This window comes from Prorops nasuta, unplaced genomic scaffold (genome assembly GCF_024137725.1).
Source record: "Prorops nasuta isolate Cenicafe-Biocafe unplaced genomic scaffold, Cenicafe_Pnas_1.2 PNAS00003, whole genome shotgun sequence".
Classification (NCBI taxonomy): domain Eukaryota; kingdom Metazoa; phylum Arthropoda; class Insecta; order Hymenoptera; family Bethylidae; genus Prorops; species Prorops nasuta.
In genome coordinates this window covers 8,542,834-8,569,237 of record NW_027116800.1, presented here as the reverse complement: position 1 = coordinate 8,569,237, position 26,404 = coordinate 8,542,834, and the positions used below count along the sequence as shown (strand labels likewise).

Below are 26,404 nucleotides of genomic sequence, written 5' to 3'. Positions count from 1 at the left end.
ATAGTAACAAGGGATTTAATGACTGATATTTAATCCATAACAAACCCATCTTACCATTTTCATATCAATTGCCTTTTTGACTAGAAAAGGCATTTTAAGGGCATCAAATGTAAATTTTTAAAAATTGACCATGGATCGTGAAAGACCGATTAACGTTTTTTTCTGTAGGACATGGTAGTTTCCGTCATATTTGATGCTCGAAAAACGCCTTTTCGAGTCAAAAAAAGCAATTTAGAGGAAAATGTCAGGTAGGGAAGATATGAATTAAGGGTGGAAGAGGATAATCGTAGTGATGTACAAATTCTTGAAATCTACAGGAGAAAGATATGGAAATTTAAGTAGCATGATTACATACCTGGAGTGAACATCCCTTACTCTTAAAGGTTTTATCCTTTAGAAAAATGATCAGGTAAGCATTTATCACTCTTTCCAATTTTATTATAAACTGTTATAGACTTACATGGGACTCGACACAATTCATATCAGACATACTGTAACATACAAATATTTTACAAACGAATTTACCTAGTTTTTTTAATCATAATTATATTGCACAAGTTTCTTAAAAATTATAGTCACTCTCGTAGCGATATTATGACTTTGTTCCAATTTACGTGGATGGTCGTTAAATTTTAATTATAGAGAGATCTACAAGCGCTTTGTAAATAATCCATGAGGAGTATTACATTTTCATGAGAGTCGTCCAAAAGCTTATTTACTTGAGCACTTAATTTCCAGGACACAATAACCAATGGCTTCTGAGCACAGACGAAGCTAGGCATACGCCTTAAAATAATTTTTATCACAGTATTTTACGCTTAATTATGTAAAAGAGAGGCGTAAAATATTTTTTTAAATTATCGTGTACTTTGGAATTTAAGAGCTTGAACATCGTGTTTCTCGTACAAGAATAGATTAATTTACTGAAAAACTCAGAAGCCCGATTGCAAAACGATACGCTAACATCTAAAATTGCCTGTAAACAATTCTTTATAAGCGGACGCAGTAATGACTCCGTGAGTTTGATTGTAACTGGTGAAAAATTTTGCTCCATCACTTCCCGTTGACTTCTTTTTTTTACTCTCCGGCGTTTCTATGTAGGAAAATCTAACCTCTTCGTTGTTTTGAAGATTTTTCTTAGGCAATTGATATTTGTCAGGAGTGATATAATTAGTTTTTCCTACATTGTCGGATTTTCTCGGAATTTTCTGCTCGCTGTGTTTGGAAAGATCTATCCTTTCTTGGAGTCTCTGCTTATTCAACAGGAATAAAGTCTGATTGAGGTATTCGTGTATAACTTGATCGTGGCTCCTCATTCGGCATAGATCACTGCTGTTGCTGGTGCTGTTGCTAATATTATTGTTGTTACTGTTATTGGTAGATGAAAAACGTTTAGTTATGTTTGGCATTCGTGTGAGGTATTTGATTTTTGCATCAGCTGGATTCAGCTCAAACTGTTTGGGTAGCGAGGCTCTTCTCTCCGGATTTTCCTTTGCCGCTGGAATTACAGGAGTCAATCGTTGCTTACAGTTACGTCGTAATTTGGGACGTATACGATTTATACTGGAACTCTGCAAAAGTTCGTTAAAATACACTTAGTTTTATTATTTTTCTTAATCAATTACCTATCGTAAATGTCAGCCCGACGTAATACGATTAAAGCATTCTGCTGGTTTTATTACAAACGATTCTTGATCCATTCCCTTGTCAGGAGTTGGATAAAAGAATCGTGGGATAAAACTACAAATTTTTGCTCTACCCTATTTTCGACTCAGTAATAATTGAAAGCCCACTTTCTTCAATTCTATATAGTATTCACAGTAACATGGCGTCACTATTGTAGCTAAAACTAATAACATCAATGTGATTTTCAATTCAAATTAACACTTGCTGTTTATGTAAGCCAATTATTGAACGATGCGAAAAAATATCGGGGTATTATAACAAAGGAAAAAGCTCCTTGCGAGACGAAATTAGCCTTGGGAACAATAGTCCCTAAGGTAATGAACTTAAATTTCAGATTTAACGGCAAATAGAATACTGATGGACTTTCTACTAGCAATGCAAAATTAGCAAACAAATTGGATGGGAACAAAATCCGAAAATAAGATAATCGATGAACTATAATGAGATTTCTGAGTTCAATATACTATAATTGGATGTGCGATCAATTTAAAAAGTGAAATGCATCCAATTTTGAGTAATATTGGGAAGAAGAAAACTCATCAATATTCTCCAACTGTCCGTGAATTCAAAAAAATTGCAAGACGACAAAATTGAATTAGCTTCACCGTCCAAACGAATGCTCTGTATGTGGATGAAAATAAATGTATGCTACGACGAAAACCGATACATGCAAGTGAAAATTTTACAATACCTAAACGAATCCCACACGACAAGTGGCCTGTAACGACAGAAGCGCTTATTTATAATTTTGCACTGAAGATTGCTGATAAGGTGGAATGCTATAAAGCTAAGTCTATTTGGGGTCAAGATTTTTTTCTACGAATTACTTGAATTATACCAAAACTCTTACCGCTATGATTTGGTCCGACTGTATGGAACGCTGGGATTTGGAATACCGATGTTGCTGGCTCAAGTACAAACAACTCTTGGCCGCCGTTGGAGGAATATTTCTATTATTGCTATTGGCCATGTTGCATATGTATTGCGTAGCAACGTTGTTCTTTCCTGTAATACAAAAATAATAATATTTCAAGTGCAAACAAGTAATTAAGAGCGAAGAGTCCAAGTTAAGAAGCCCAATATTATATATTGCTATTAATACTGGCTCATTCATATAGTTAATGTGGAAATGAGTTTGCTCGTTTTATAATACTTAATTAAGGGTATGTATTAATTAAGATTAGATAGAAGAGGAGAGGGTCTGGAAAGCGAGGGAGAGAATGATTAATGGCGGATGGGATAATCTCGGTAAGAGTATTCGTCGCGTGATGATAATCAATTTCATTGCAAGCTTTACCGTTTAATCGCGTGTGCCTGATTTCACCTTGCACCGATGTCTCCGTACTTGCATTTATCGTTCGTTTCTTGTTGCAGTGGCCACTTCCGTCCCCGTGAAATGGCACGCTTGGATTTCTACCATTCGCCCCGCGACCTTGAAGAAATAAAAGTCTTCGTTAGAAAACGAAACTTCATTAGCAATTTTGAAGCATCACCGAAATGATCGTTACATCAATTACTTTTCTAAATTAAATCCAAATATAAGTTCAAACATAATTCGACATGTGTTTTCAGATAAACAGAAATTAAATGTAATACTACTCGAAGGATCTAATTCAAGCAGAACAGAATATTAACATTTTGGTAGGAGGACATGATTCATCCTGGACCAAAATATCTCAGCATTAAACGGGATACGTATATACCTTAGAAGATATGGTACACACACTACTCGATTCCCAATTGTCAACTGTGGTGAGTATATACCGTAACTCGGTTGAAGTTCATTGAATCGGAAGACCGATATAATACGAGTGTACGTGGAACTTTGCGAGATCACTCGAACTTGAGGGTTTTTGGCATTTAACCTCTTTTTCCAGTTCGATACAAGTGTATCTTGCTAAAAGAGCATTTCACGTATGCATCATTACACTCGGCATGAAATTTATGTTAAGCGCTTCTCTGCAGAATATTATGTTTACTAAATATTTAGACTGCACTGCTGCAATGGTTCGTTTGAAAGAGGATTGTCAAATAGTTAAAGAGCAACTACCATCGAATTGACGAAGATTGTGAAAATCGTTCCCACTTCTAACCCTGGCAACATCGCCGCAGGAATATCGTAAGTTTTTGCCGACAACGTCACCGGCCTGTCCAACAATAATAGCTCTTTTCGACCCAGCCGACGTCGTTTCTTTCCTGATATGTTCCGAGAGACGTCTTATTCTCCACTTGTTCCTGGAAAAAAAATGCAGAGTTCACTAATCCACGCCAATTTCCCACCCAATCATTTCAACTTTATCGATGCTTTTTCTACTCACATGTTCCTGTGCTTCTGGTGCGTCTCGTCCATCATCGAGTAGAGCTTATTCCTGTACTCGTCTACGGATAGCTGTACGTCGTCACTCAGCAATGGTATCACGTTCGAACCTCGTTCTGGCTCGTTGCGTCTGCTGTGAAAACTGTGAACGAAAATGACGAGCAAATTTTCAATAAAACGTCTGCTTTTATTCGACTAATAAAAATGCTACATAAGGTAAGAGGAAATAGAATAAACTACGTCTTGAAGACCTGTTTCTTCAAGTTTTTAGCATATCATACAAAACAAGGTGATGAAAGGATCGGTTCTTTATGAGAAGAAATACTCACTTGGCAACGTAAGGATGCTCAAGAGCCTGAGTCGCTGTTAGCCTGCGCGTTGGATTGAAAACAATCAGCCTACAAACCAGATTCAGCGCTTTTTCAGGTGCGTTCTTCAGCATATCCCTCAAAGTCTTTCGTGGTCCTGCTGGCATTTTTTCCAAAAGGTTTGTGCCGTATCCAGCACTGACTGACAATAAATCTGCGACAAACAATGCATATGATATAAGAAGACTGATCGAAGATATATATCATAAGAACATTTTTCTTTAAGGAACAAAGAAATTGTGGATTGTTGAGGGTGTTTTTTTACTCACCTTCTTCCGTCGGTGGAGGCAAAGTCACCATTATTCTCTCCACTTGGTTTATCGTCGACGATCCAGGAAATAGAGGCTCTCCGAGCATCATCTCACCCAAAATACATCCCAGCGACCACATATCTATTCCCTTTGTATATCTGAGAAGTCACAAATAATACCAAAGTTAGCATCGACGTAATAATAGAAAAACGGCTACGGTTTCAATTAAAAGTTGCTCTATAATCTTCGCTGAAACGACGCACGAATATTCAAGTTTGATTATTTCGACTTGGACCGTGTTTCCAGTTAAGACTATTGTCTAGGAAAGTTACATCCAAGTTATTTGCAGTGTTTCATTAATGCGTCAAAGAATATGGGGACAGTTCTAGTGACAAGAACTATTCAGAGAAGTTTCTCCAAAGTAGCCTTTACAACGATATCTTGCTCGTAGGATATCCTGCTAGCAAATTCAAAGGCCTGATTAAGGTCTTTACAGGGAATAAATTTGGAATATTCTTAAAGATATTTACGCGAGAGGTAAAAACGATAATAAGAAGAACGCCAATAAAATTAGAGATTATTTATTGATGAGGAGAAATAGGATTTTTATAAAAACGTTTTACCTTCTGGAAGCAATGAGTATTTCCGGTGCACGGTACCAACGTGTGGCTACGTAATCTGTTAGAGTTGCGTCATTTCCGGTATCACCTTCGCCTTCCCCTAATTGCATAATTGAGCGAGCTAATCCAAAGTCAGCGATTTTGCAGTGACACTGAGTATTGAGTAGAACATTGGACGGCTGTTACATATACAACGAAATAAATAAATAAATTGATCAAACAATCGAGGAAATTTTTGCCAATGCCAAATTTATGCTGCGCAAATAAATTGCAAAGCCGGTAAGTTGTTTAATGAACGCTAATTAAATTGATCAAAATTCGAGATAGCTCAAAAGAGAAAATTTAAAAAACTTCATCAAAGACTCATTAAAGAGTCATACGGTCCTATCGATTGCACTCTGATTTGAAAATTACAAACGTAATTATAAATATTCGATTGATCAAAGTAATTAATAATGTTCGTCAACTGTAATGGTTACCATAATTGGATGAATGATAATTCGATTTTAAGACGATATCATATCAATAGTTGAACTCGCCTTGAGGTCCCTATGGATGACCTTGCCAGAGTGAATATACTTGATGGCTTTGAACAATTGGTACATTATATAGGCCTTATGAATCTCCCTGAGCTTGTTGCCTTTCCTGATGACATTGTGTAGATCGGTTTCTAAAGACACGAGTCGAAAGCGTTTCAGGCTAAAGTTTGAGCATCATCGCAAGAGGAACCACACCGTGAATTCTTCGTCAATTGACAAAACTCACCCATATACTCGAATATGAGATAAATATCCCTGTCGTTGTTCGCTTTGTGAAGACCGATCAGCCTAATGATGTTTTGATGATTGGAGAATGATAAGAGGAACATTATTTCACGGAAAGTACGCTGGGCATCAGTCTGGTTTTGGAAGGCATCAAAGATCTTCTTCACTGCTACCGTCTCTTTCGTTTTTTTGTCCACCGCCTTCCACACGATTCCATATGCCTACGATTCACCAAAAATCATTCAATTTTTATATTTACTATGAATATAACTTTGTATTATACATCTGCTTCCTAATTGAATCAGAGATACTTCAAGTCTTCAGCTAGAGAAACCGTTAGAAAAGAATGAACTATTGCTAATAAAACAAACCTATCTTCCGCAGTATTTTGCATTTTTTAAATAATTATTATCTATTGTTAGGTATTTTATTGAGATAGAATGCATCAACTGCCTATTAGCTATTGGGTTAACGATGATGGTATAACGATAATTCCTTGCACGCCACGATTGTCTTTCGTTGCGCCGGTGATGGCCTCCGGCCTTTTCTATCGATTGTATTCTACTTCTATGTGTATACACTTTTATAATACATTTTGTTCCGTTATGAATAAAAATGGTCTATTGCAATGTTAGGATGGTTTGGTGAGTTTAAAGATCAGATTTGTTTGAAAACAATGTAATAATAAAAAATCTGTAATAATACTTTAAGAGAAGGTTACCGTGAAGAGGCTTGAAAAGTTGCATTATCTTTCGGAATTGTTTTTATATATCAAATAATTACTTTTAAATATAAGATTCAGTACATATTATGTTCTTATCAATAAAAACTACATTCCAATTTTATTGATACAAGAAAATCCCAAATGGCATCAGCAGTTCCTGTTAAATAAAGTTATGAACTAGTCTACGCGGAGCGTTCTACCCCCTTGCTAATCCTTTTGAATAAAAAAATGATGAAATATTATCAAACTACATTCGCTGGCCCTTATTGTTTTTTGATTTTCGAAAAGCTTCCAAACTTCTAATTGGCGGACGTTTCAAATAAAAAAATTTTTTTCTTACTCACTGCATTGTTTATTTTAAAAGATTGCAATTTAAAAGCTTGGAAACTTTTCGAAAATTAAGAAAACGTTAAAGCCCAGTGAATTTAGTCTAATTTAAGAATGTTTCACCATTTCTTCATTCAGATGGATTAGTAATAAGGCTGTAGAGCGCCTCACACAGAACTGTTCATAACTTCATTTAACAGGGGCTGTTGACGCCATTTGGGATTTTCTTGTATCAATAAAACAGGAATGTACTCCTTATTTATAGAAAAATGATAAATGCTGAAACCTGTTTTCAAAAGTAAGTATTTTGTATGAAAACACAATTCAGAAAGGTAATGCATTTTTTCAGGTTCCTCGACGGTAATCTCCCTTTAAAATAACACAATACACTTTACAGGTATACAGATATATAATAAATATCGAATATAAATAATAATAATTAGGTTATATCAAGCTGTTTCAGGTTGGTAAGTTTCATGTAGCAAGAACAGATTTTAACGTTTAAAGTAAAAACAAGTTGATACGCGATGGTTAATCGCGATGAACGAATAAAGATTACGAAGAGAATGATTTGCTTAAATACCCCTTTGCCAAGTCGTCTAATGATGTCATACTGTTTGGCGACATGAGTGTCGATCTCGGATACTTTTTCCGCGCTGTCTTTTCCGGGCATTCTGAGTCTTTCTTGGGGAAATGTTACGTCGATGTCCAATTGTGCCGGGGAATCTCTAGAAGCACCTGAGAATTTTCCTGGCGTAGGACACGGCGTTCAGATCAGCGGGCCATTCACATATTTACACACCAGCAAGGAGAATGGGAGAATCTGTCGAGCAGTTATTTCTTGCCGCGCGTTTGATACATCGAAATCATTGTGTTTATAGTGTTCATGTGCGTTGCCATAACAACTAACTACCCTACAAACTCTTACCCACATAGAATCGCGCTTCTCCCTCCCCTACACATCTACCGAGTACCGACAGAAATCGCGTGTCCCCCACCGATCAGATGATACTGCCTGGTAGCGAATTCATTCAAAAAAAGTTTATCAATTTTCATGGTGACGCAAAGTCAATGAGACCTATACCAATCTTAACCGTATAATACCATAAATATCATTACAAAATATAAATGTGCTTAATTTAAAAGTTCTATACTTTTAACGAACATTTAAAATTTTACAATAGACTCTGCACAAAAATAGAAAATATACACATTATTTTTGTCGCAAAGGTTTAGATAACTTAGAGTAAAGAACAATGTAAGTGCGTATTTTTTTATTTGTACCTTTATTTCATTTTGAAATATTATAGTATATAAACCATCCGCAGCTTTATGAACCTCGTTCGCGCTACATCATCTAAAGATAATAAGAAATTTAATTACTAAAACGAGTCAAACTTATCAATTAACATCTTTATGTTCATTAAAGATGCTACTCAAGAATTGAGTAACAAATCGTAAACACGTAAACAGCACATTCTGACGCGAAGCTTATTATAATTAAATATCTGCTTTATCATCAGAATGCACGCTGGTCCCAAAGTATTTCACAAATATTGAATAATACTTATAGTAACAATCATGACAGTATAACTAAGGGCCGGTGTAATAATTATAGCAGGCAAGCCTCATGTACAATAAAACAAGCAAAAATCTCAATAACTGCCAATCAGAAATCGCATTTTCAGATTTTTGCTCGTTATGTTGTACATGAGGCTTGCCTGTTATAATTGTTACACTGGGCCTAATATATAGATATAAATGAAGGTAAGAAACTTTTAAGAATGAAAAAATAGCTGCCACTCAAAAAAATAACGAGAACTCGACCGTCTCGTCTTAATGCGGATACAGGATACGTTTCATGGCATTACAATAAAATAAACTTTTTCTTTTCTCTCAACAGTAATAAACTCTGAAAGCTCCCTATATATTAGTGGGAGACCAGAATACTTAAGTGCAGGTCGTCATATTAAATCTGGAATAGTTGGAACATGTCTTATTATTTAAATGTATTTGAATTCGATAATAAAAAAGCCTACTGGATGACCCTATGGCTTGATAAAATTTTACGACCTGCCTAGGCACCTATAATCATAATTATTTCATTCATTTCCTTGGTTGTTGAATGATAATCGGACGCGAGCAATGAGCAGGTCTTGCGTCATGAGTGGGTGTAGGTTTTTCATGAAAATGTTGCACAGCTTCTGGAGGAAAATCTGCATTTCCCTTTGCCGGTACCCCGCTAATCATGATTGTCTTCGGTGGACTGCCATAAAATAAAGACATATTTTATTATTATAAAAATTGTCGTTTTTTACTAGTATTATAAATATAAATCTTTTAGCTGTTTTAGTAACATTTACAGAAAATGTCATTATTTTCTATTTTTAAAATAAATGTGAAATTAGGAAACTAAATTTTATTAAATTTATATATTTATTATTACTCTTAAATGTCAATGAAACACACGTATCGGGAGTATTTCTATTTTTACGTGACATTGTGATATTATGTTTATTGAATACTGAGATAAGCTTGTTTATCTTATAAGCTTGGAATGTATATAGAAAGTGTTACCGCTTACTGTATATTACCACCCGAAGGTCAATAATTAATAGTTACAACAAATCTATAAAGCTTATCGCTAATGATAAAAATTAAACTAAATTTTTTAGAAAAATATCCGATCAAGTGCTTACCGAAGAGTAATCAATTTTTTATGGAATGAAAAAGATAAAAAGTAAGACGCATAAGGTGTCTTTGTTTACCTCGTCGAAGGTTTACTTTCTTCGCTATCTTTGCTAGGCTTTATATCTCTTTCATCCTTTGGCGTTTTATGCTGGGTAATCCTCATCCCCCCAGCTTTAACTGAAAAATATTTTTAAGATCAGTGTTCCTTAAAGTCTACAGTATGTCCAGGTGGCCTTGGAATTCACAGGTGCATATGGCGCATTTGAGGGAAAGGAATTACATTCCTTATCAATTGGGAATAACTGCTGCTTTTTTACTAACCTGCTGGTGGATGTCCCCCTTTCAATTTACATTCTTCGATACTTGACATTATGAAGTCGGTAATTCGGAATACTGGATTTTCTTTTCGCTAGACAACAATATGCTTACGCACTACGTGTCTTTAAATGTCACTAATCGAAACCAAACTGTAAAGTAGAGGAAGTAGAGAAATCCAGACGGCAGAGACCAGCCCAGACCGGTCAACGATTGTTGGCTTGTAATCAAAGTCTTTGCTACTTTCTGACCAGAGGTGCTGCTTAAAACGGAGAGTGACAATTGTCAGAAATATTTTTGGAATTAAAGAGAGCGACCCCTCTACATATTTTGATCCTATGGCCGGATATGACGTCAAAAATCTACACGCGCACGGAATACGCTAATTTTTAAAACATGCTTCTACCTTTCCATAAGGTTTCCGCGGTATCCAATTGATGACAAGACTAATTGAGCAATCACAGAAATGTTACTACTGTCAATTAAATAAAACTTAAAGTAAACTCATCATTTTCTCTGCAAGCCAATGGACATTTACCTGAATCTAACCAGGCTGAAGATAAAAGAAAATGAACATATCACCCAACTTTTATTATTAGATTATAAATTTAGAGATAGACTGTTAGTGCTCCTAAAATGGTTTGCACATTATTCTTACTTTATTTATATTAGTAAAATATAAGGTTAAAAAAATAAAATACACAAGTATTATAAACAGATGTGTAATTGTTATTGATACAAAATTAAACCATTCTCCTGAGAAGTTCATTGATTTTATCTTCTCTATTTCCAAAGTCTCCTCCTTCAACATAGTGGATTGTTTTCTTACGCCATCCACCATTTGGTGTATTGAGCTGTAAAAGAGATATATCAGGTAACAAAATAGGAATAAAGCATTGTAGATTAATGTTTGAAATTTTGTAGACTTGCAAGAACAACATTGCTAGTCAGATTAAACTTCGTATTACTTTATGACATTTTGGGAGGTAATAGAATCTAGAAAAATACTATCACCATGCTAATGTCAAATAAAGTTTTGTTTTTTGTGCTTACTTTGAATGGCCATAAGAAATTGCTTGCATATTTAAAATTTTGACCAACAGTGAATATTTCATGAATTAAATCCTCTGTACAAATTATTCCACAGTGACCTAAACAAGAAAATAGGTTCCTTAATTACAAAAATTTAAATAAATGTACAGCATGAACTTTAATATTGTTAAAATAATAGTCATGCTCAATAAGAGAATTTATTATTGAGCCATTTTATTTATTTTAATTATTTTATGACAAACTGGAAAGAAGAAGCTTATATGAGCAGCAACTACAATGGATTTGTCAATAGTGTATGCATTAAAAGGTATTTAAAATTAGATACCAAAACTCACCTAATTTATTTTCAATTATGGAATTACTTGTAATAGAAATACGTTCGTTGTCTACTTTTGCATAACCACGTTTATATATAATTTCTCGTATGGATTTGAGGTTTGGATAGCCCCATGTAACATATGGCTCAACAATACGTAGCATATTAATTGTAGCTTCGTTAAGTTTAAGAAATATTCCATTATTGATTTGTTTTAATCTAAGAAGCTGTAATACCTTACGTATCTTGGGTGCTACTTGATTCACACTAAAAATAATTGTTATTGTTATTAACTATGTATATATACATTACATTAAATCGTGAGACAAATAATTACATACCCACGAATACGAATTACAAATGCCAGGCGAGCCTCCGCTGGGATATAATAATTTCCACGGTTCTTTGCTTGCCTACTAAGTCTAACTACATCTCTCTCTTTTGTTCTATATTCCCTAACAAATTGCTCTGCCCTTTTGAATATCTCTTTTCTTTTTTTGTATTTGTCTGCACGTTGCTAAAGTGTAAAATGAATTAACTATTATTCGGCCCAACGAGAAAAGAATAGAGACAAAACCATATCCCTTACTTTAATGGAAGATCTGAAACGTGCTGCCTCGGCTGCTTCGCGACGCTTCCTTCTTTTAAGTACCGATTCTGGTACAGTCTGTAGGGTTGCCATGTGTCCTCTTTTCCCCGGACACTGACTTCTTTTATTAACCTTACGGGAACGTCCGGGGGGATTTTTAATTTTCTTTGGGAGTTTCAAATTGTTCGGAAAAGTTATTTTTTTCTAATTCGTTATTACCCGTAAAGACTGATCAATAAATATTATTGGAGATCGGAGATGTGTTGTGGTGAGTAATCCGAGGATCGAGTATCGACTGGATCGAGACTGGTTTTTTAGACTTGAAATGGCTTGAATCTCGGGTTGGGTTGGGCTGCAGGGCACGGTGCCCACGGTGGCCGTCTCGTTCCGGAGCACTCTCCGGCTGCGTTCGTTTATGCTGCGAGTGCTAAAACTCTACAATGTATGTCACATAAAATATAGGTTTTCAGTACTGCCAGTACATACCATAAATGAACGTAGCCCCTCCGTCTCCTTTCCTCAGGCTCGGTGTCACAAGTCTTATTTAAGTTAAATCGAACTAATTATACTATATTATGTTACGTAGAATATAGTATAAATAGCTCAATTTAACTTAGCTTGTGACACCGGGCATCACTCCGGTGTATGTAACTCTTTAATACCCTACACATATTACTACATACAACCAAACTACCAATTGCTAAGTCTGCCATTTTGAATAGAGACCGTGCACACCAGTGCACACCAACACAATGACAGTGAGATAAGAATGTATATTGGTGTATATGCATACTATCAGCGCAAACTATCGGTCAATTCTCGCAGTTTTTCAGTGTAATTTATTTATACGTATACAGTTATACATTGACACTTCGCTATCATTGTGTTGGTGTGCACGGTCTCTATAGTACAGTAATCGCCAGGTATGGCTTTCCCATAATTTTTCGATGCTTTTAGGAATCGCATTAAAAAGACCAGCGCTTTTACTTCGCGCACCTAACTCACTCGCTTGCTTCGTTCGTATGTATATACTACAACTATAAATTGAATCGTGTGTGCTTTCAGCTATAGTTTATAGTAATCATTTTCCATGTTAAATTACAGAGTGAAGCTAGCTGAACCACACACGATTCAATTTTCCACTGATTTCCCACTGTGCACTACATACACCATAGGAAATTGATTCGGCGACCTTTCAGTTAACTTCACTTCGTATTTTCTCTACGAATTTCAAAGACGGCGATAAATTTTCCACAGTGTCTATACACTATTAAAAAAATTTAGAAAAAACTTCGTCTGAGCTCGGTAAATTTCGTTATACACGTCAGATGTAAGCGGGAACTATAAATAGTATAAATGCAGACATTTGTTTAACAGAACATCATTTATTATAACAACGCAGATGTTTTAAAATATTTATTAACTACATTTTTTTATTGTAAATTAATTGCAAAACAGCATATATAATGACGATATTCACTTACAAAAGAATTATTTTTAAACGGCACTACGCGACACGAATTTTTTAAATGTCACTACACGGCGTGGAATTTTTAAACGCGCATTCATTTTAGAATAAGATCGTCTAATGTATAACAAATATTATTTTATTAAACTGTAGTGAGTTCATTTAACTTCAAAATAAAATGATGAGAATTATGGGTTAAGAGAGTTCTTGAGTCTTCTACTTTTAATCGTGCAAGCACTAAACACGCACACGCGTGTGCTGCACACTGACAATTTTTACGAGTTTTCTAATTATTACACTTCTTTTACAAATGAAAGCTTTTATTTTCATCACATACAGTATTCCATTAAATTATTGTATTATATAAAATCAATAATAATGAATGAAAATTTACTTAAAATTAATTAAACTGTAACAAAATAATTTATTTTAATTAAATTTACATAGATTTATTAAAGAGCGGTAAAATTTTATTAACATAATAATAAAATAGCACGTATTTGATGAAAATAAAACACTACATTATTTTTAATCGCGACTAATGCGAAATAAATGTCAGTGATTATAAAAAGAAACAGCGCGATTTACTGACAACTCATACGCGGAAATTTGATAGATAAACTGAAACTCGCGCTTCAAAAAAATACCATCCGGGACAGGTACTACTCGTTAAGATTCTTTTTCACTGACTTTTAAAACGCTAAATTTGCCATATGATATAAAATTGTTAACATTGCAATGTATTAGCATAAGTATTTTCGAAAAAATGGTCAATCCGTGCTTGGCAAAATAATCATTTTAAAAGTTGGTGAAAGAGATCCTACTCATACCGATAGCAGTCGCAACTGATTTGCGGAATATCTCAAATTGCAACCAATCAGGTGCGATTGCTAATTAACCCGTCCACAATAAGCGATACCTGTTCCGCATAGCCCTCTCACGTAGCGGGTACATCAACTCAGTGATGGGAACTTGTGGGAATTCGGTATCCCCACCACGCCGCCACTAGCTAGCACGCACACAGTGCCAGCGGTACATCGGTGAGCCAACCCCACTACTGTCGCCGCTCGCTGGTCACGCACACAGCTACATCGTTACGTGCGTGTCTCGGCTTTCGCCGTTGAAGTTCGGTTAGCTCCGTTGAGGTATGAGTACGAGAGGGATGAATATAATTTTTTCTCGGACCTCTCTTTCGCTCTCTATTTCTCCCAAGTTTAGCCAACGAGCCGCGCCAAACTCCTTTTCCACAGTATCGGCCGGTTCGATGCAATGGGAAAATAAATTTACTTTTTGACAATTATAATTCATGAAAATTTTTAAATGTTATTACAATTTGATAAATATTTTGAAAATGGTAAAAAATTATTGTGGAAAAAAAAATAAAAGTAACAAATAAATAATATTGTCCGTGACAGTAATTGAAAGAAAAAATCCTTGTTATATTGCAGAGAATTATCACTGAAGTGTGACATTTAAAATTCATTAAACAAACAAAAATTATACGAAAATACATTAAAGATTGATTAGTATGAAAAAATGGTTAAAAATTAGGTAAAAACTCGTACATTCTCTTGCAATATCACTGCATCGATAGCAATTCGGATTTGTAAATATGACCAAATTCATTAATATATACTATGAAATGCAAAAATCTGACCTAATTTCTATGATGAGAGCCTAATAACAGAAAATGTGAGGCTGCTCGGAAATTTCTTCGGTTATTTTCCAATATGGAACACCTAAGCGAACTGAAATATCCTAAACTATATGCAAAAATAATAATAGGAAATAAAATTAGGACTTAATATATCAAAATGTGAAATAATGTCAAGAAATAGCTCAAACCCACTATTTTCAAATTTTTTTTATGCAAAATTTGAGTCTAGAAGGTACTTCTGCCTTGAAACTTTTGCAAATTCATATATAATTGTTAATAACTAAATAATTATTGCTCCAGAATTTACTTAAAATAAAAGTTTATTGAAATTGAGTTTTACGCTATGATATTGATAAATCTGACTTTATCTCTGCATTGAGAGGCAAATAACTCAATTTCTTATGCTTCTCGGATGTTTCTTCGGCTATAATCTGGTATAATATGTCCGAATGAACACAAATAGATGCTATTAATTATCAACAAATTATGTGGGAATCAAAATTGGGGATTCTAAGCTATGCTACAAAATAATGACCAGAAATGGCTAAAATTGTCCAATTTCAAATTGATTTTCTACAAAATTGGAGTATCGTAGGCGCTTTCGGTTTGAATTTTTTGCAATTTCAGTTATGTCCGAAGAATCATCCGAGAAATACGAGAAATTTAATTATTTGCATCTGAATATTTGCATAAAGCCAGATTTTTCAATATCATAGCGTAAAACTCAATTTCAATAAACTTTTATTTTAAGTAAATTCTGGAGCAATAATTATTTAGTTATTAACAATTATATATGAATTTGCAAAAGTTTCAAGGCAGAAGTACCTTCTAGACTCAAATTTTGCATAAAAAAAATTTGAAAATAGTGGGTTTGAGCTATTTCTTGACATTATTTCACATTTTGATATATTAAGTCCTAATTTTATTTCCTATTATTATTTTTGCATATAGTTTAGGATATTTCAGTTCGCTTAGGTGTTCCATATTGGAAAATAACCGAAGAAATTTCCGAGCAGCCTCACATTTTCTGTTATTAGGCTCTCATCATAGAAATTAGGTCAGATTTTTGCATTTCATAGTATATATTAATGAATTTGGTCATATTTACAAATCCGAATTGCTATCGATGCAGTGATATTGCAAGAGAATGTACGAGTTTTTACCTAATTTTTAACCATTTTTTCATACTAATCAATCTTTAATGTATTTTCGTATAATTTTTGTTTGTTTAATGAATTTTAAATGTCACACTTCAGTGATAATTCTCTGCAATATAACAAGGATTTTTTCTTTCAATTACTGTCACGGACAATATTATTTATTTGTTACTTTTATTTTTTTTTCCACAATAATTTTTTACCATTTTCAAAATATTTATCAAATTGTAATAACATTTAAAAATTTTCATGAATTATAATTGTCAAAAAGTAAATTTATTTTCCCATTGCATCGAACCGGCCGATACTGTGGAAAAGGAGTTTGGCGCGGCTCGTTGGCTAAACTTGGGAGAAATAGAGAGCGAAAGAGAGGTCCGAGAAAAAATTATATTCATCCCTCTCGTACTCATACCTCAACGGAGCTAACCGAACTTCAACGGCGAAAGCCGAGACACACACGTAACGATGTAGCTGTGTGCGTGACCAGCGAGCGGCGACAGTAGTGGGGTTGGCTCACCGATGTACCGCTGGCACTGTGTGCGTGCTAGCTAGTGGCGGCGTGGTGGGGATACCGAATTCCCACAAGTTCCCATCACTGCATCAACTCAGTTATCCATTATCCGCGTACCGGTCGTCAGTGGATCCCGCGTTGTGGTTTTTCGTAACCACTGAGTACTGATATTTAGTTTAAATTAGTCGCGATTAAAAATAATTTAATGTTTTATTTTCATCACATATGAGCTATTTATTTTATAATATTAATAAAATTGTGCCGCGTTTTATAAAATTTAAATAAATTTAATTAGCTTTTATTATTTTTATATAAACAATTTAAATTTATTTAAGATTTTATTAATTATTATTAATTTCTAAATAAATTTAAAATTCTGGTTAAAATTTTTTAATAGTGTTGTGCAATTATAAGTATTCGGCATTGGTGACCATAAATTGTTTAAAAATTAAACTTAACTTTTCTATATAATTTCCGCATATTTAATTATGTCAAGAGGAAAATTTAAGTAATGCAGTTGGGATATTTTAATAGAATATATAGTAATGAATGCAGTGTGTGATGAAAATAAAAGCTTTTATCTGTGTGTAATTCGCGTAATAAATAGAAAATTTGTGACTACAGTCAGTGCGGAGCGTGTCTATTGTGTATGTGTGTGTGAGTGCTGCAGCGAATAAAGACAGAAGCCACAAAGCCTGTTAAAGCCTGCCAGTTTTACTTTAAATATATTAAAGTTAAATAAACTAAAATTAACTCTATAAAATTACATGCAATAATTTATTTCTGTTACGGTTAGCGACTTCACTAAAGAGTGAGAGAGCGCGTTTAAAAATTTCACGTCGAGGAGTGTCGTTTGAAAAATCCGAGTCTCGTAGTTTCAGTCGATAAGTGCTCGTCGTGGAGTGCGGTTTTCCAGAGTAGTATACCTTAAAATAAAACTCGCGTCACGAAATGCCGTTTGAAAAATCCGAGTTTCGAAGTGTCAATCGATAAGTGTTCGTCGCGCAGTGCGGTTGTCCCGCGTAGTATACGTTGAAATAAAATTCGCGTCGCGCAGTGCCGTTTAAAAAATCCGAGTTTCGAAGTGTCAGTCGATAAGTGTTCGTCGCGGAATGCGGTTGTCCCGCGTAGTATACGTTGAAATAAAATTCGCGTCGCGCAGTGCCGTTTAAAAAATCCGAGTTTCGTAGTGTCAGTCGATAAGTGTTCGTCGCGGAGTGCGGTTGTCCCGCGTAGTATACGTTAAAAAAAATCGCGTCGCGCAATGCTGATTTAAAAATCAGAATCTGTAGTGACAGTCGTGAACTGCTCGTCGCGTAGTGCGGTTCTCCCGCGTAGTGTACGTTAAAAAGAAATCGCGTAGCGCACTGCTACTTTAAAAATCCGAGTCTGTAATGTCAGTCGTGAACTGCTCGTCGCGTAGTGCGTTTGTCCCGGTAGTGTACGTTAAAAAGAAATCGCGTCGCGTAGTGCCTTTTGAATAATTCGAGTCTTGTAGTGTCAGTCGTGAAGTGCTCGTCGCGTAGTGCGGTTCTCCCGCGTAGTGTACGTTTAAAAGAAATCGCGTAGCGCCCTGCTGATTTAAAAATCAGAATCTGTGTTGACAGTCGTGAACTGCTCGTCGCGTAGTGCGGTTCTCCCGCGTAGTGTACGTTTAAAAGAAATCGTGTAGCGCACTGCTACTTTAAAAATCCGAGTCTGTAGTGTCAGTCGTGAACTGCTCGTCGCGTAGTGCGGTCCTCCCGCGTAGTGTACGTTTAAAAGAAATCGCGTAGCGCCCTGCTGATTTAAAAGTCAGAATCTGTGTTGACAGTCGTGAACTGCTCGTCGCGTTGTGCGGTTGTCCCGCGTAGTGTACTTTAAAAAGAAATCGCGTAGCGCACTGCTGATTTAAAAATTAGAATTTGTAGTGACAGTCGTGAACTGCTCGTCTCGTATTGCGGTTGTCCCGGTAGTGTACGTTAAAAAGAAATCGCGTCACGTAGTGCCTTTTGAATAATCCGAGTCTCGTAGTGTCAGTCGTGAAGTGCTCGTCGCGTAGTGCAGTTGTCGCGAGAAGTGTACCGTAAAAAGAATTCGCGCAGTGCCGTTTAAAAATCATTTTTTCGCGAGTGCATAACGTCAGCGTCCTCATCTCTATCGTCATCATAAACGCCATTATCATCGCCATCACCATCACCTTTCCCATCTCCGGTATTATCGCAGAATATGTATGAATTATGGCTGGGAATTCGCTGAATGAGTGAGTCCCACGGGTAAAACCGTGGAAATTTTTTTTATTAACTAAAGAATGACCAAAAACCTATCAGTAGGTTACAGTTGGCCATTCTTTGGTTAAAATCATTTCTTGTTTTGTTTTTAATGTTTTTCAGATCCTCTGTATCGTCTATTTCTATTTTGCGTGTATTTTCTGTTTTTCATTAGGTTTAGATTGGCGTTATATGTAGGCTCTTTAGCTTTGTGAATTAGATAGTCATTATAGTTTTCGGTATTAGGTAGGGTATCATTTTCAGGTTTCTTAATTCCTTTTAAAATAAAGGGAATCACCTCAACTTCATTTTCCACGGAGATTCTATCTTCCCACATGTCCAGTTCAACTAATAAAGGCACATCTTAATTGAATTAACGTTCACTCTCTCGAGAGAAAGATGCATCTCAATTAATAACTAGAATCAAATATCATTTTCCCATTTTTTTATAATCGTATATTTTTGGTAGAATCTTCGTATTAAATACCATTTTTGCCAGTTCTTGAAATTCCAAATTATAAAATGAAATATGGAAATATTTTTTTTGAAAAACCTTCCATATTTCAGGTTAAATACTCTTTTTTTCAAATTTTATTAACATTTCTTATTTTCAGGTGGAGTGGAAGAGGACTATTCCTAGTGGCAAAACTGTCCAATATCGATATATATTCGATATGGAATTCATACCAACCCTGTACCCTTTTCTCCATCAGTTGGAGAAAGACAAACCATTATTTGGAGTCAAACCGTCATCAGAGGAGGACGTACTGACAAATATGTCCGTTTACTTAAGTCCACATTTATTTAAATAATTTCAATGATAGGCAAATTTACTTTTATTACTTTCATTCATTGTTAATTCAAGTACAGGTGTTTATTCAGAAGTGGACTCTCGAGTGTCAACTGGCTCGGGCTGATCCTCCTTCAGCGACTATCAACCCTTACTTACTTTGTCCTTGTGGACCCTCGACGTTGGCTCATTAAGTTCACCTAATAGGGGTCCATCTATATTGATGTGTAAATCGTTTCCTCGACGTAGTAGTTCTTCGTGTGACAACTCGGATCCACACCAAGGGACAAAGAATGTAAGGGTAATTAGTCACTGAGGAGAGTATCAGTCATGATCTGGTTGACCTTTGTGTGAATTAACATTCACGCTCGAGAGGAGGAAGCTTTTCAATTAACAGCTAGAAAGAAGTAACAATTTAGTTAGTTTCTCTATTCATTCACTTTTTGTAGCATGCTTTATTAATTTATATTTTTGTCTGTCCTTGAAATTCCTAATTAGAATCTGAAATGTGGGTATATTTTCCTTGAAAATCCTTCCACATTTCGGGTTGAATTCTCGTTTTTTTCCAAATTTATTCTAATTTTTTTGTTTGTTTCAGGTCGAGCGCTAGAGGACCATGGTTAGTGACCCCGTATCCAATAACGATATATAAACCCTATAACGAATCGACACCTTTCATGCGGTCGTTTCCACCCTAGGTTGGAGTGAGTCAAACCATCATTCGAAATCGAGCCGTCGTTGGAGGAAGACGTACAGGCAAATACATTCTTTTCTTATTTCTCATATTTGTTTAATTTATTTTATGTTTTAGAAAGGACTCTTATAGAACAAGGCTACCAAGGAGTAGGAAGTAAACACTCTCCGTTTACTTAAGTCCACATTTATTTAAATAATTTCAAGGATAGGCAAATTTACTTTTATTACTTTCATTCATTGTTAATTCAAGTACAGGTGTTTATTGAGAAGTGGACTCTCGAGTGTCAACTGGCTCCGGCTGATCCTCCTTCAGCGACTATCAACCCTTACTTACTTTATCCTTGTGGACTCTCGACGTTGGCTCATTAAGTTCACCTAATAGGGGTCCATCTTTATTGATGTGTAAATCGTTTCCTCGACGTAGTAGTTCTTCGTGTGACAACTCGGATCCACACCAAGGGACAAAGAATGTAAGGGTAATTAGTCACTGAGGAGAGTATCAGTCATGATCTGGTTGACCTTTGTGTGAATTAACATTCACGCTCGAGAGGAGGAAGCTTTTCAATTAACAGCTAGAAAGAAGTAACATTTTAGTTAGTTTCTCTATTCATTCACTTTTTGTAGCATGCTTTATTAATTTATATTTTTGTCTGTCCTTGAAATTCCTAATTAGAATCTGAAATGTGGGTATATTTTCCTTGAAAATCCTTCCACATTTCGGGTTGAATTCTCGTTTTTTTCCAAATTTATTCTAATTTTTTTGTTTGTTTCAGGTCGAGCGCTAGAGGACCATGGTTAGTGACCCCGTATCCAATAACGATATATAAACCCTATAACGAATCGACACCTTTCATGCGGTCGTTTCCACCCTAGGTTGGAGTGAGTCAAACCATCATTCGAAATCGAGCCGTCGTTGGAGGAAGACGTACAGGCAAATACATTCTTTTCTTATTTCTCATATTTGTTTAATTTATTTTATGTTTTAGAAAGGACTCTTATAGAACAAGGCTACCAAGGAGTAGGAAGTAAATACTCTCCGTTTACTTAAGTCCACATTTATTTAAATAATTTCAAGGATAGGCAAATTTACTTTTATTACTTTCATTCATTGTTAATTCAAGTACAGGTGTTTATTGAGAAGTGGACTCTCGAGTGTCAACTGGCTCCGGCTGATCCTCCTTCAGCGACTATCAACCCTTACTTACTTTGTCCTTGTGGACTCTCGACGTTGGCTCATTAAGTTCACCTAATAGGGGTCCATCTTTATTGATGTGTAAATCGTTTCCTCGACGTAGTAGTTCTTCTTGTGACAACTCGGATCCACACCAAGGGACAAAGAATGTAAGGGTAATTAGTCACTGAGGAGAGTATCAGTCATGATCTGGTTGACCTATGTGTGAATTAACATTCACGCTCGAGAGGAGGAAGCTTTTCAATTAACAGCTAGAAAGAAGTAACAATTTAGTTAATTTCTCTATTCATTCACTTTTTGTAGCATGCTTTATTAATTTATATCTTTGTCTGTCTTTGAAACTCCTAATTAGAATCTGAAATGTGGAAATATTTTCTTTGAAAATCCTTTCACATTTCGGGTTGAATACTCGTTTTTTCAAGTATATTTTTGTTATCTTTCTGTTTCAGTTGGATCGGGAGAGGACCATGGGTAGTGACCACATTGTCGATTGTCGGCATACATCCAACACGAACCGACACCAATCATGCGCCATTGCCACCCTGGGTTGGAGTGAATCAAACCATCATTCGGAAACAAGCCGTCGTTGGAGGAAGACGTACAGGCAAATACATTCTTTTCTTATTCCTCATACTTGTTTAATTTATTTTATGTTTTAGGAAGGACGCTTATAGGACAAGGCTACCAAGGAGTAGGAAGTAAACACTCTCCGTTTACTTAAGTCCACATTTATTTAAATAATTTCAAGGATAGGCAAATTTACTTTTATTACTTTCATTCATTGTTAATTCAAGTACAGGTGTTTATTGAGAAGTGGACTCTCGAGTGTCAACTGGCTCCGGCTGATCCTCCTTCAGCGACTATCAACCCTTACTTACTTTGTGCTTGTGGACTCTCGACGTTGGCTCATTAAGTTCACCTAATAGGGGTCCATCTTTATTGATGTGTAAATCGTTTCCTTGACGTAGTAGTTCTTCGTGTGACAACTCGGATCCACACCAAGGGACAAAGAATGTAAGGGTAATTAGTCACTGAGGAGAGTATCAGTCATGATCTGGTTGACCTTTGTGTGAATTAACATTCACGCTCGAGAGGAGGAAGCTTTTCAATTAACAGCTAGAAAGAAGTAACATTTTAGTTAATTTCTCTATTCATTCACTTTTTGTAGCATGCTTTATTAATTTATATCTTTGTCTGTCTTTGAAACTCCTAATTAGAATCTGAAATGTGGAAATATTTTCTTTGAAAATCCTTCCACATTTCGGGTTGAATACTCGTTTTATCAAGTATATTTTTGTTATCTTTCTGTTTCAGTTGGATCGGGAGAGGACCATGGGTAGTGACCACATTGTCGATTGTCGGCATACATCCAACACGAACCGACACCAATCATGCGCCATTGCCACCCTGGGTTGGAGTGAATCAAACCATCATTCGGAAACAAGCCGTCGTTGGAGGAAGACGTACAGGCAAATACATTCTTTTCTTATTTCTCATACTTGTTTAATTTATTTTATGTTTTAGGAAGGACGCTTATAGGACAAGGCTACCAAGGAGTAGGAAGTAAACACTCTCCGTTTACTTAAGTCCACATTTATTTAAATAATTTCAAGGATAGGCAAATTTACTTTTATTACTTTCATTCATTGTTAATTCAAGTACAGGTGTTTATTGAGAAGTGGACTCTCGAGTGTCAACTGGCTCGGGCTGATCCTCCTTCAGCGACTATCAACCCTTACTTACTTTGTCCTTGTGGACTCTCGACGTTGGCTCATTAAGTTCACCTAATAGGGGTCCATCTTTATTGATGTGTAAATCGTTTCCTCGACGTAGTAGTTCTTCGTGTGACAACTCGGATCCACACCAAGGGACAAAGAATGTAAGGGTAATTAGTCACTGAGGAGAGTATCAGTCATGATCTGGTTGACCTTTGTGTGAATTAACATTCACGCTCGAGAGGGGGAAGCTTTTCAATTAACAGCTAGAAAGAAGTAACATTTTAGTTAATTTCTCTATTCATTCACTTTTTGTAGCATGCTTTATTAATTTATATCTTTGTCTGTCTTTGAAATTCCTAATTAGAATCTGAAATGTGGAAATATTTTCTTTGAAAATGCTTCCACATTTCGGGTTGAATACTCGTTTTTTCAAGTATATTTTTGTTTTCTTTTTGTTTCAGGTGAGGCGGCGCCGCCTCCCTCCCCGACGGTGTGCCACCTTGTCGTGGTGGGGGGGCTCACTTCTACAAGATCCCTTCCGATTAGTAAATGATTCGAATTAATTTTCTGATCTTTGGGAATCTTGTAGAAGTGCCAAGAGCACACCACACCTTAACGGGAATCCGTATACCGACATTACAGGGCGAAAACTATTTCGCATGCAGCGTCGTCATTTGTTGACGGATTGTAAAGTTATTATAGGTTTTTGGAAATGCCAGAAGCTTATCTACTAAGTTACGTTAGGAAAATTAACAAAAAATGAAAAAAAATTTTTGTTTAAATAAATATATTAACATTATTGAGAAACAACAATTAAATCGCAAAATCCCCCAACGTACTTTACTAGATAATGTTCATACGTTTCCAAAAAGTCCACAAAAATGCAAATCTCTCAAAAAATGACTATGCTGCATGCAAAATAAATAATGGAAGAATTTCGTGTTCGGGAAGTCGCCAACACGAAATTCTTCCATTATTTATTTTGCATGCAGCATCGTCATTTCTTGACAGATTCGCATTTTTGTGGACTTTTTGGAAACATATGAACATTATCTAGTAAAGTACGTTGGGGGATTTTGAGATTTAATTGTTGTTTCTCAATAATGTTAATATATTTATTTAAACAAAAATTTTTTTTCATTTTTTATTAATTTTCCTAACGTAACTTAGTAGATAAACTTCTGGCATTTCCAAAAACCTGAAATAACTTTACAATCCGTCAACAAATGACGACGTTGCATGCGAAATAGTTTTCGCTATGTAATGTCGGTATACGGATTCCCGTTAATTATACTATAGTTTTCTTTCCTGGGTTGATTTATATTATTTAATTCATTACTACACTATCTGATGCCTGAGCTACATATGATTTAATTTCCCATTGTGTATATACGAGATAAGCGAGGATTAGTTATACATAGGCGCGCGTATTAGCACTACATAGTAAGAGCGCTGGTGTCTTTTTAAAGCAGTTCCTAAATGCATCGAAACATTAGAAAAAGCCATACCTGGCATTGGTTGTACTACCAGGTACTACTACTCGCCAAGTATGGTTTTTCTTAATCTTTCGATGCATTTAGGAACCGCTTTGAAAAGACACCAGTGGCACGATTCTTGAAACTTGTGACTTTAGATCTCGTATGCGAAAGTCAATGTATGTAACGGAAACTGTAGTTTCATATACGAAATTTAGGATCATAGTTTCAAGAATCGGTAATTTCGGTATCTCAGCGCTCTTACTTCGCGCGTCTATGTATGTAACTACACAGTGGGAAATTGAATCGTTATGGCTCAGATACTTATAGTACAGTACATCATTTTCCATGTAAAATACAGAGTGATGCTAATCGAGCCACAAACGATTCAATTTTCCATTGTGTAATGTGTACTATATCTATTTAGTTCAATGCCAATTAAGAAGCTTTAAAAGATAAATATTGTAGAAATAAAACTTCACTCAGATTTGTTAAAGTAAGAACCCAGTATTATTAGATAATCCTAGCTAGACGTTTGGCTAAAATCTATAGGATTTTGTTTCGGGTGTTAAAAGCTTAAGATTTAGTTAAGTAGATTAAAGCGCTAAGCTACTGAACAATAGATAATAGTAAAATCGAGTCTTATCAAAGGTGTAATTTTTATTATATTTTATTTTCATTTCATATTAGGATATTAATTTGTAAATTACAAAAAGCGCACCAAAAATTGAAGTACCTAAATGAGTGTTCCAGTTGCTCAAACTCACAGAGGTGACCGAAAAGGGTATTGTCTCGGCTTGTCAGCTAAACTAAGACAGTGTGATAAGAGTAAATCATAATTTTATTATTTTAGATACTCAAACATTCAAAAATTATACTCAAATATATTCCTGCAGGGATTAAATAATTTAAGTCAACATGGGAATGAAAACTATAGTTTACTTAAGGTGTGGTGTGCTCTTGGCACCTCTACGCGATCCCCACCGATTCGACAATGGGCATATATGTAGCATTTACGAAGTTGGAGAGGGTCCCGCACTGCCACTCAGTAGTTCTTACCCTAAGGAACGTTTGCATAGTATAAATACATATGTATACCGTTTAAGCTCCTCACATGCCTGAGTAGTATAGCTATGTCACCACACCGACCGTGTGAATTTCTGAACGCACTTTTTCCCCTAGATCCGAGTGGCGCCGCCATACCTAATAGAGAATATAGACATAATAATTTAAAAAATTGATCTGCGTGTATCGCTGTGTGTCGGGTTTATTTAAGAAGGTTTAATTTTATATAGTCTTCTATTAGGACGAAAAACTATTAGGTATCTCCTTTTAACCGCTTATCTCCTCGCGCAGTCTACAAGCTTAATGCGTTGCTTACGTTTTACAGGATTACTCGGAAATTCATTTAATTATATAAATTGAAATTTCACATACAGCTATACCGCTGCACTTGTGTGCATGTCAGTA

The 26,404-nt window shown here is 35.6% G+C and overlaps 3 protein-coding genes across 3 annotated transcripts; all 3 read right to left on the bottom strand.

Annotated features, from left to right (window-relative positions):
- Window positions 1-430: 430 nt before the first annotated feature.
- Erk7 (Extracellularly regulated kinase 7) lies at window positions 431-8,044 on the bottom strand. Its single transcript, XM_066746828.1, has 11 exons — window positions 7,641-8,044; window positions 6,008-6,227; window positions 5,782-5,912; window positions 5,246-5,421; window positions 4,641-4,780; window positions 4,333-4,525; window positions 4,005-4,145; window positions 3,737-3,921; window positions 2,984-3,118; window positions 2,537-2,691; window positions 431-1,571 (listed from the first exon to the last, which is right to left on the bottom strand). The coding sequence occupies exons 1-11, from the start codon at window positions 7,728-7,730 to the stop codon at window positions 960-962; spliced, it is 2,178 nt and encodes a 725-aa protein (XP_066602925.1). The 5' UTR covers window positions 7,731-8,044; the 3' UTR covers window positions 431-959.
- Window positions 8,045-8,316: 272 nt separating this feature from the next.
- On the bottom strand, window positions 8,317-10,297 carry LOC136783938 (death-associated protein 1). The gene is made up of 3 exons (XM_066744319.1): window positions 10,070-10,297; window positions 9,826-9,925; window positions 8,317-9,323 (listed from the first exon to the last, which is right to left on the bottom strand). The coding sequence occupies exons 1-3, from the start codon at window positions 10,116-10,118 to the stop codon at window positions 9,164-9,166; spliced, it is 309 nt and encodes a 102-aa protein (XP_066600416.1). The 5' UTR covers window positions 10,119-10,297; the 3' UTR covers window positions 8,317-9,163.
- Window positions 10,298-10,769: 472 nt separating this feature from the next.
- On the bottom strand, window positions 10,770-12,739 carry LOC136783932 (large ribosomal subunit protein uL30-like). Its single transcript, XM_066744304.1, has 6 exons — window positions 12,508-12,739; window positions 12,022-12,456; window positions 11,774-11,949; window positions 11,452-11,699; window positions 11,117-11,214; window positions 10,770-10,917 (listed from the first exon to the last, which is right to left on the bottom strand). The coding sequence occupies exons 2-6, from the start codon at window positions 12,112-12,114 to the stop codon at window positions 10,807-10,809; spliced, it is 726 nt and encodes a 241-aa protein (XP_066600401.1). The 5' UTR covers window positions 12,115-12,456; window positions 12,508-12,739; the 3' UTR covers window positions 10,770-10,806.
- Window positions 12,740-26,404: the final 13,665 nt, after the last annotated feature.

What these genes read in the sequence shown, in the direction of transcription:
- LOC136783932 (XM_066744304.1), bottom strand. Translation starts at nt 12,114, where the DNA reads ATGGCAACCCTACAGACTGTACCAGAATCGGTACTTAAAAGAAGGAAG. An exon ending in GTTTCAGATCTTCCATTAAA is followed by an intron (nt 11,950 to 12,021) that starts GTAAGGGATATG and finishes TTTACACTTTAG; the next exon opens with CAACGTGCAGACAAATACAA. An exon ending in ATTTCTTATGGCCATTCAAA is followed by an intron (nt 10,918 to 11,116) that starts GTAAGCACAAAA and finishes TCTCTTTTACAG; the next exon opens with CTCAATACACCAAATGGTGG.
- Erk7 (XM_066746828.1), bottom strand. Translation starts at nt 7,730, where the DNA reads ATGCCCGGAAAAGACAGCGCGGAAAAAGTATCCGAGATCGACACTCAT. An exon ending in TTAGACGACTTGGCAAAGGG is followed by an intron (nt 6,228 to 7,640) that starts GTATTTAAGCAA and finishes GGTGAATCGTAG; the next exon opens with GCATATGGAATCGTGTGGAA. An exon ending in CAATCTTCGTCAATTCGATG is followed by an intron (nt 3,119 to 3,736) that starts GTAGTTGCTCTT and finishes TATTTCTTCAAG; the next exon opens with GTCGCGGGGCGAATGGTAGA.
- LOC136783938 (XM_066744319.1), bottom strand. Translation starts at nt 10,118, where the DNA reads ATGTCAAGTATCGAAGAATGTAAATTGAAAGGGGGACATCCACCAGCA. An exon ending in AGGGGGACATCCACCAGCAG is followed by an intron (nt 9,926 to 10,069) that starts GTTAGTAAAAAA and finishes AATATTTTTCAG; the next exon opens with TTAAAGCTGGGGGGATGAGG. An exon ending in GAAAGTAAACCTTCGACGAG is followed by an intron (nt 9,324 to 9,825) that starts GTAAACAAAGAC and finishes ATTTTATGGCAG; the next exon opens with TCCACCGAAGACAATCATGA.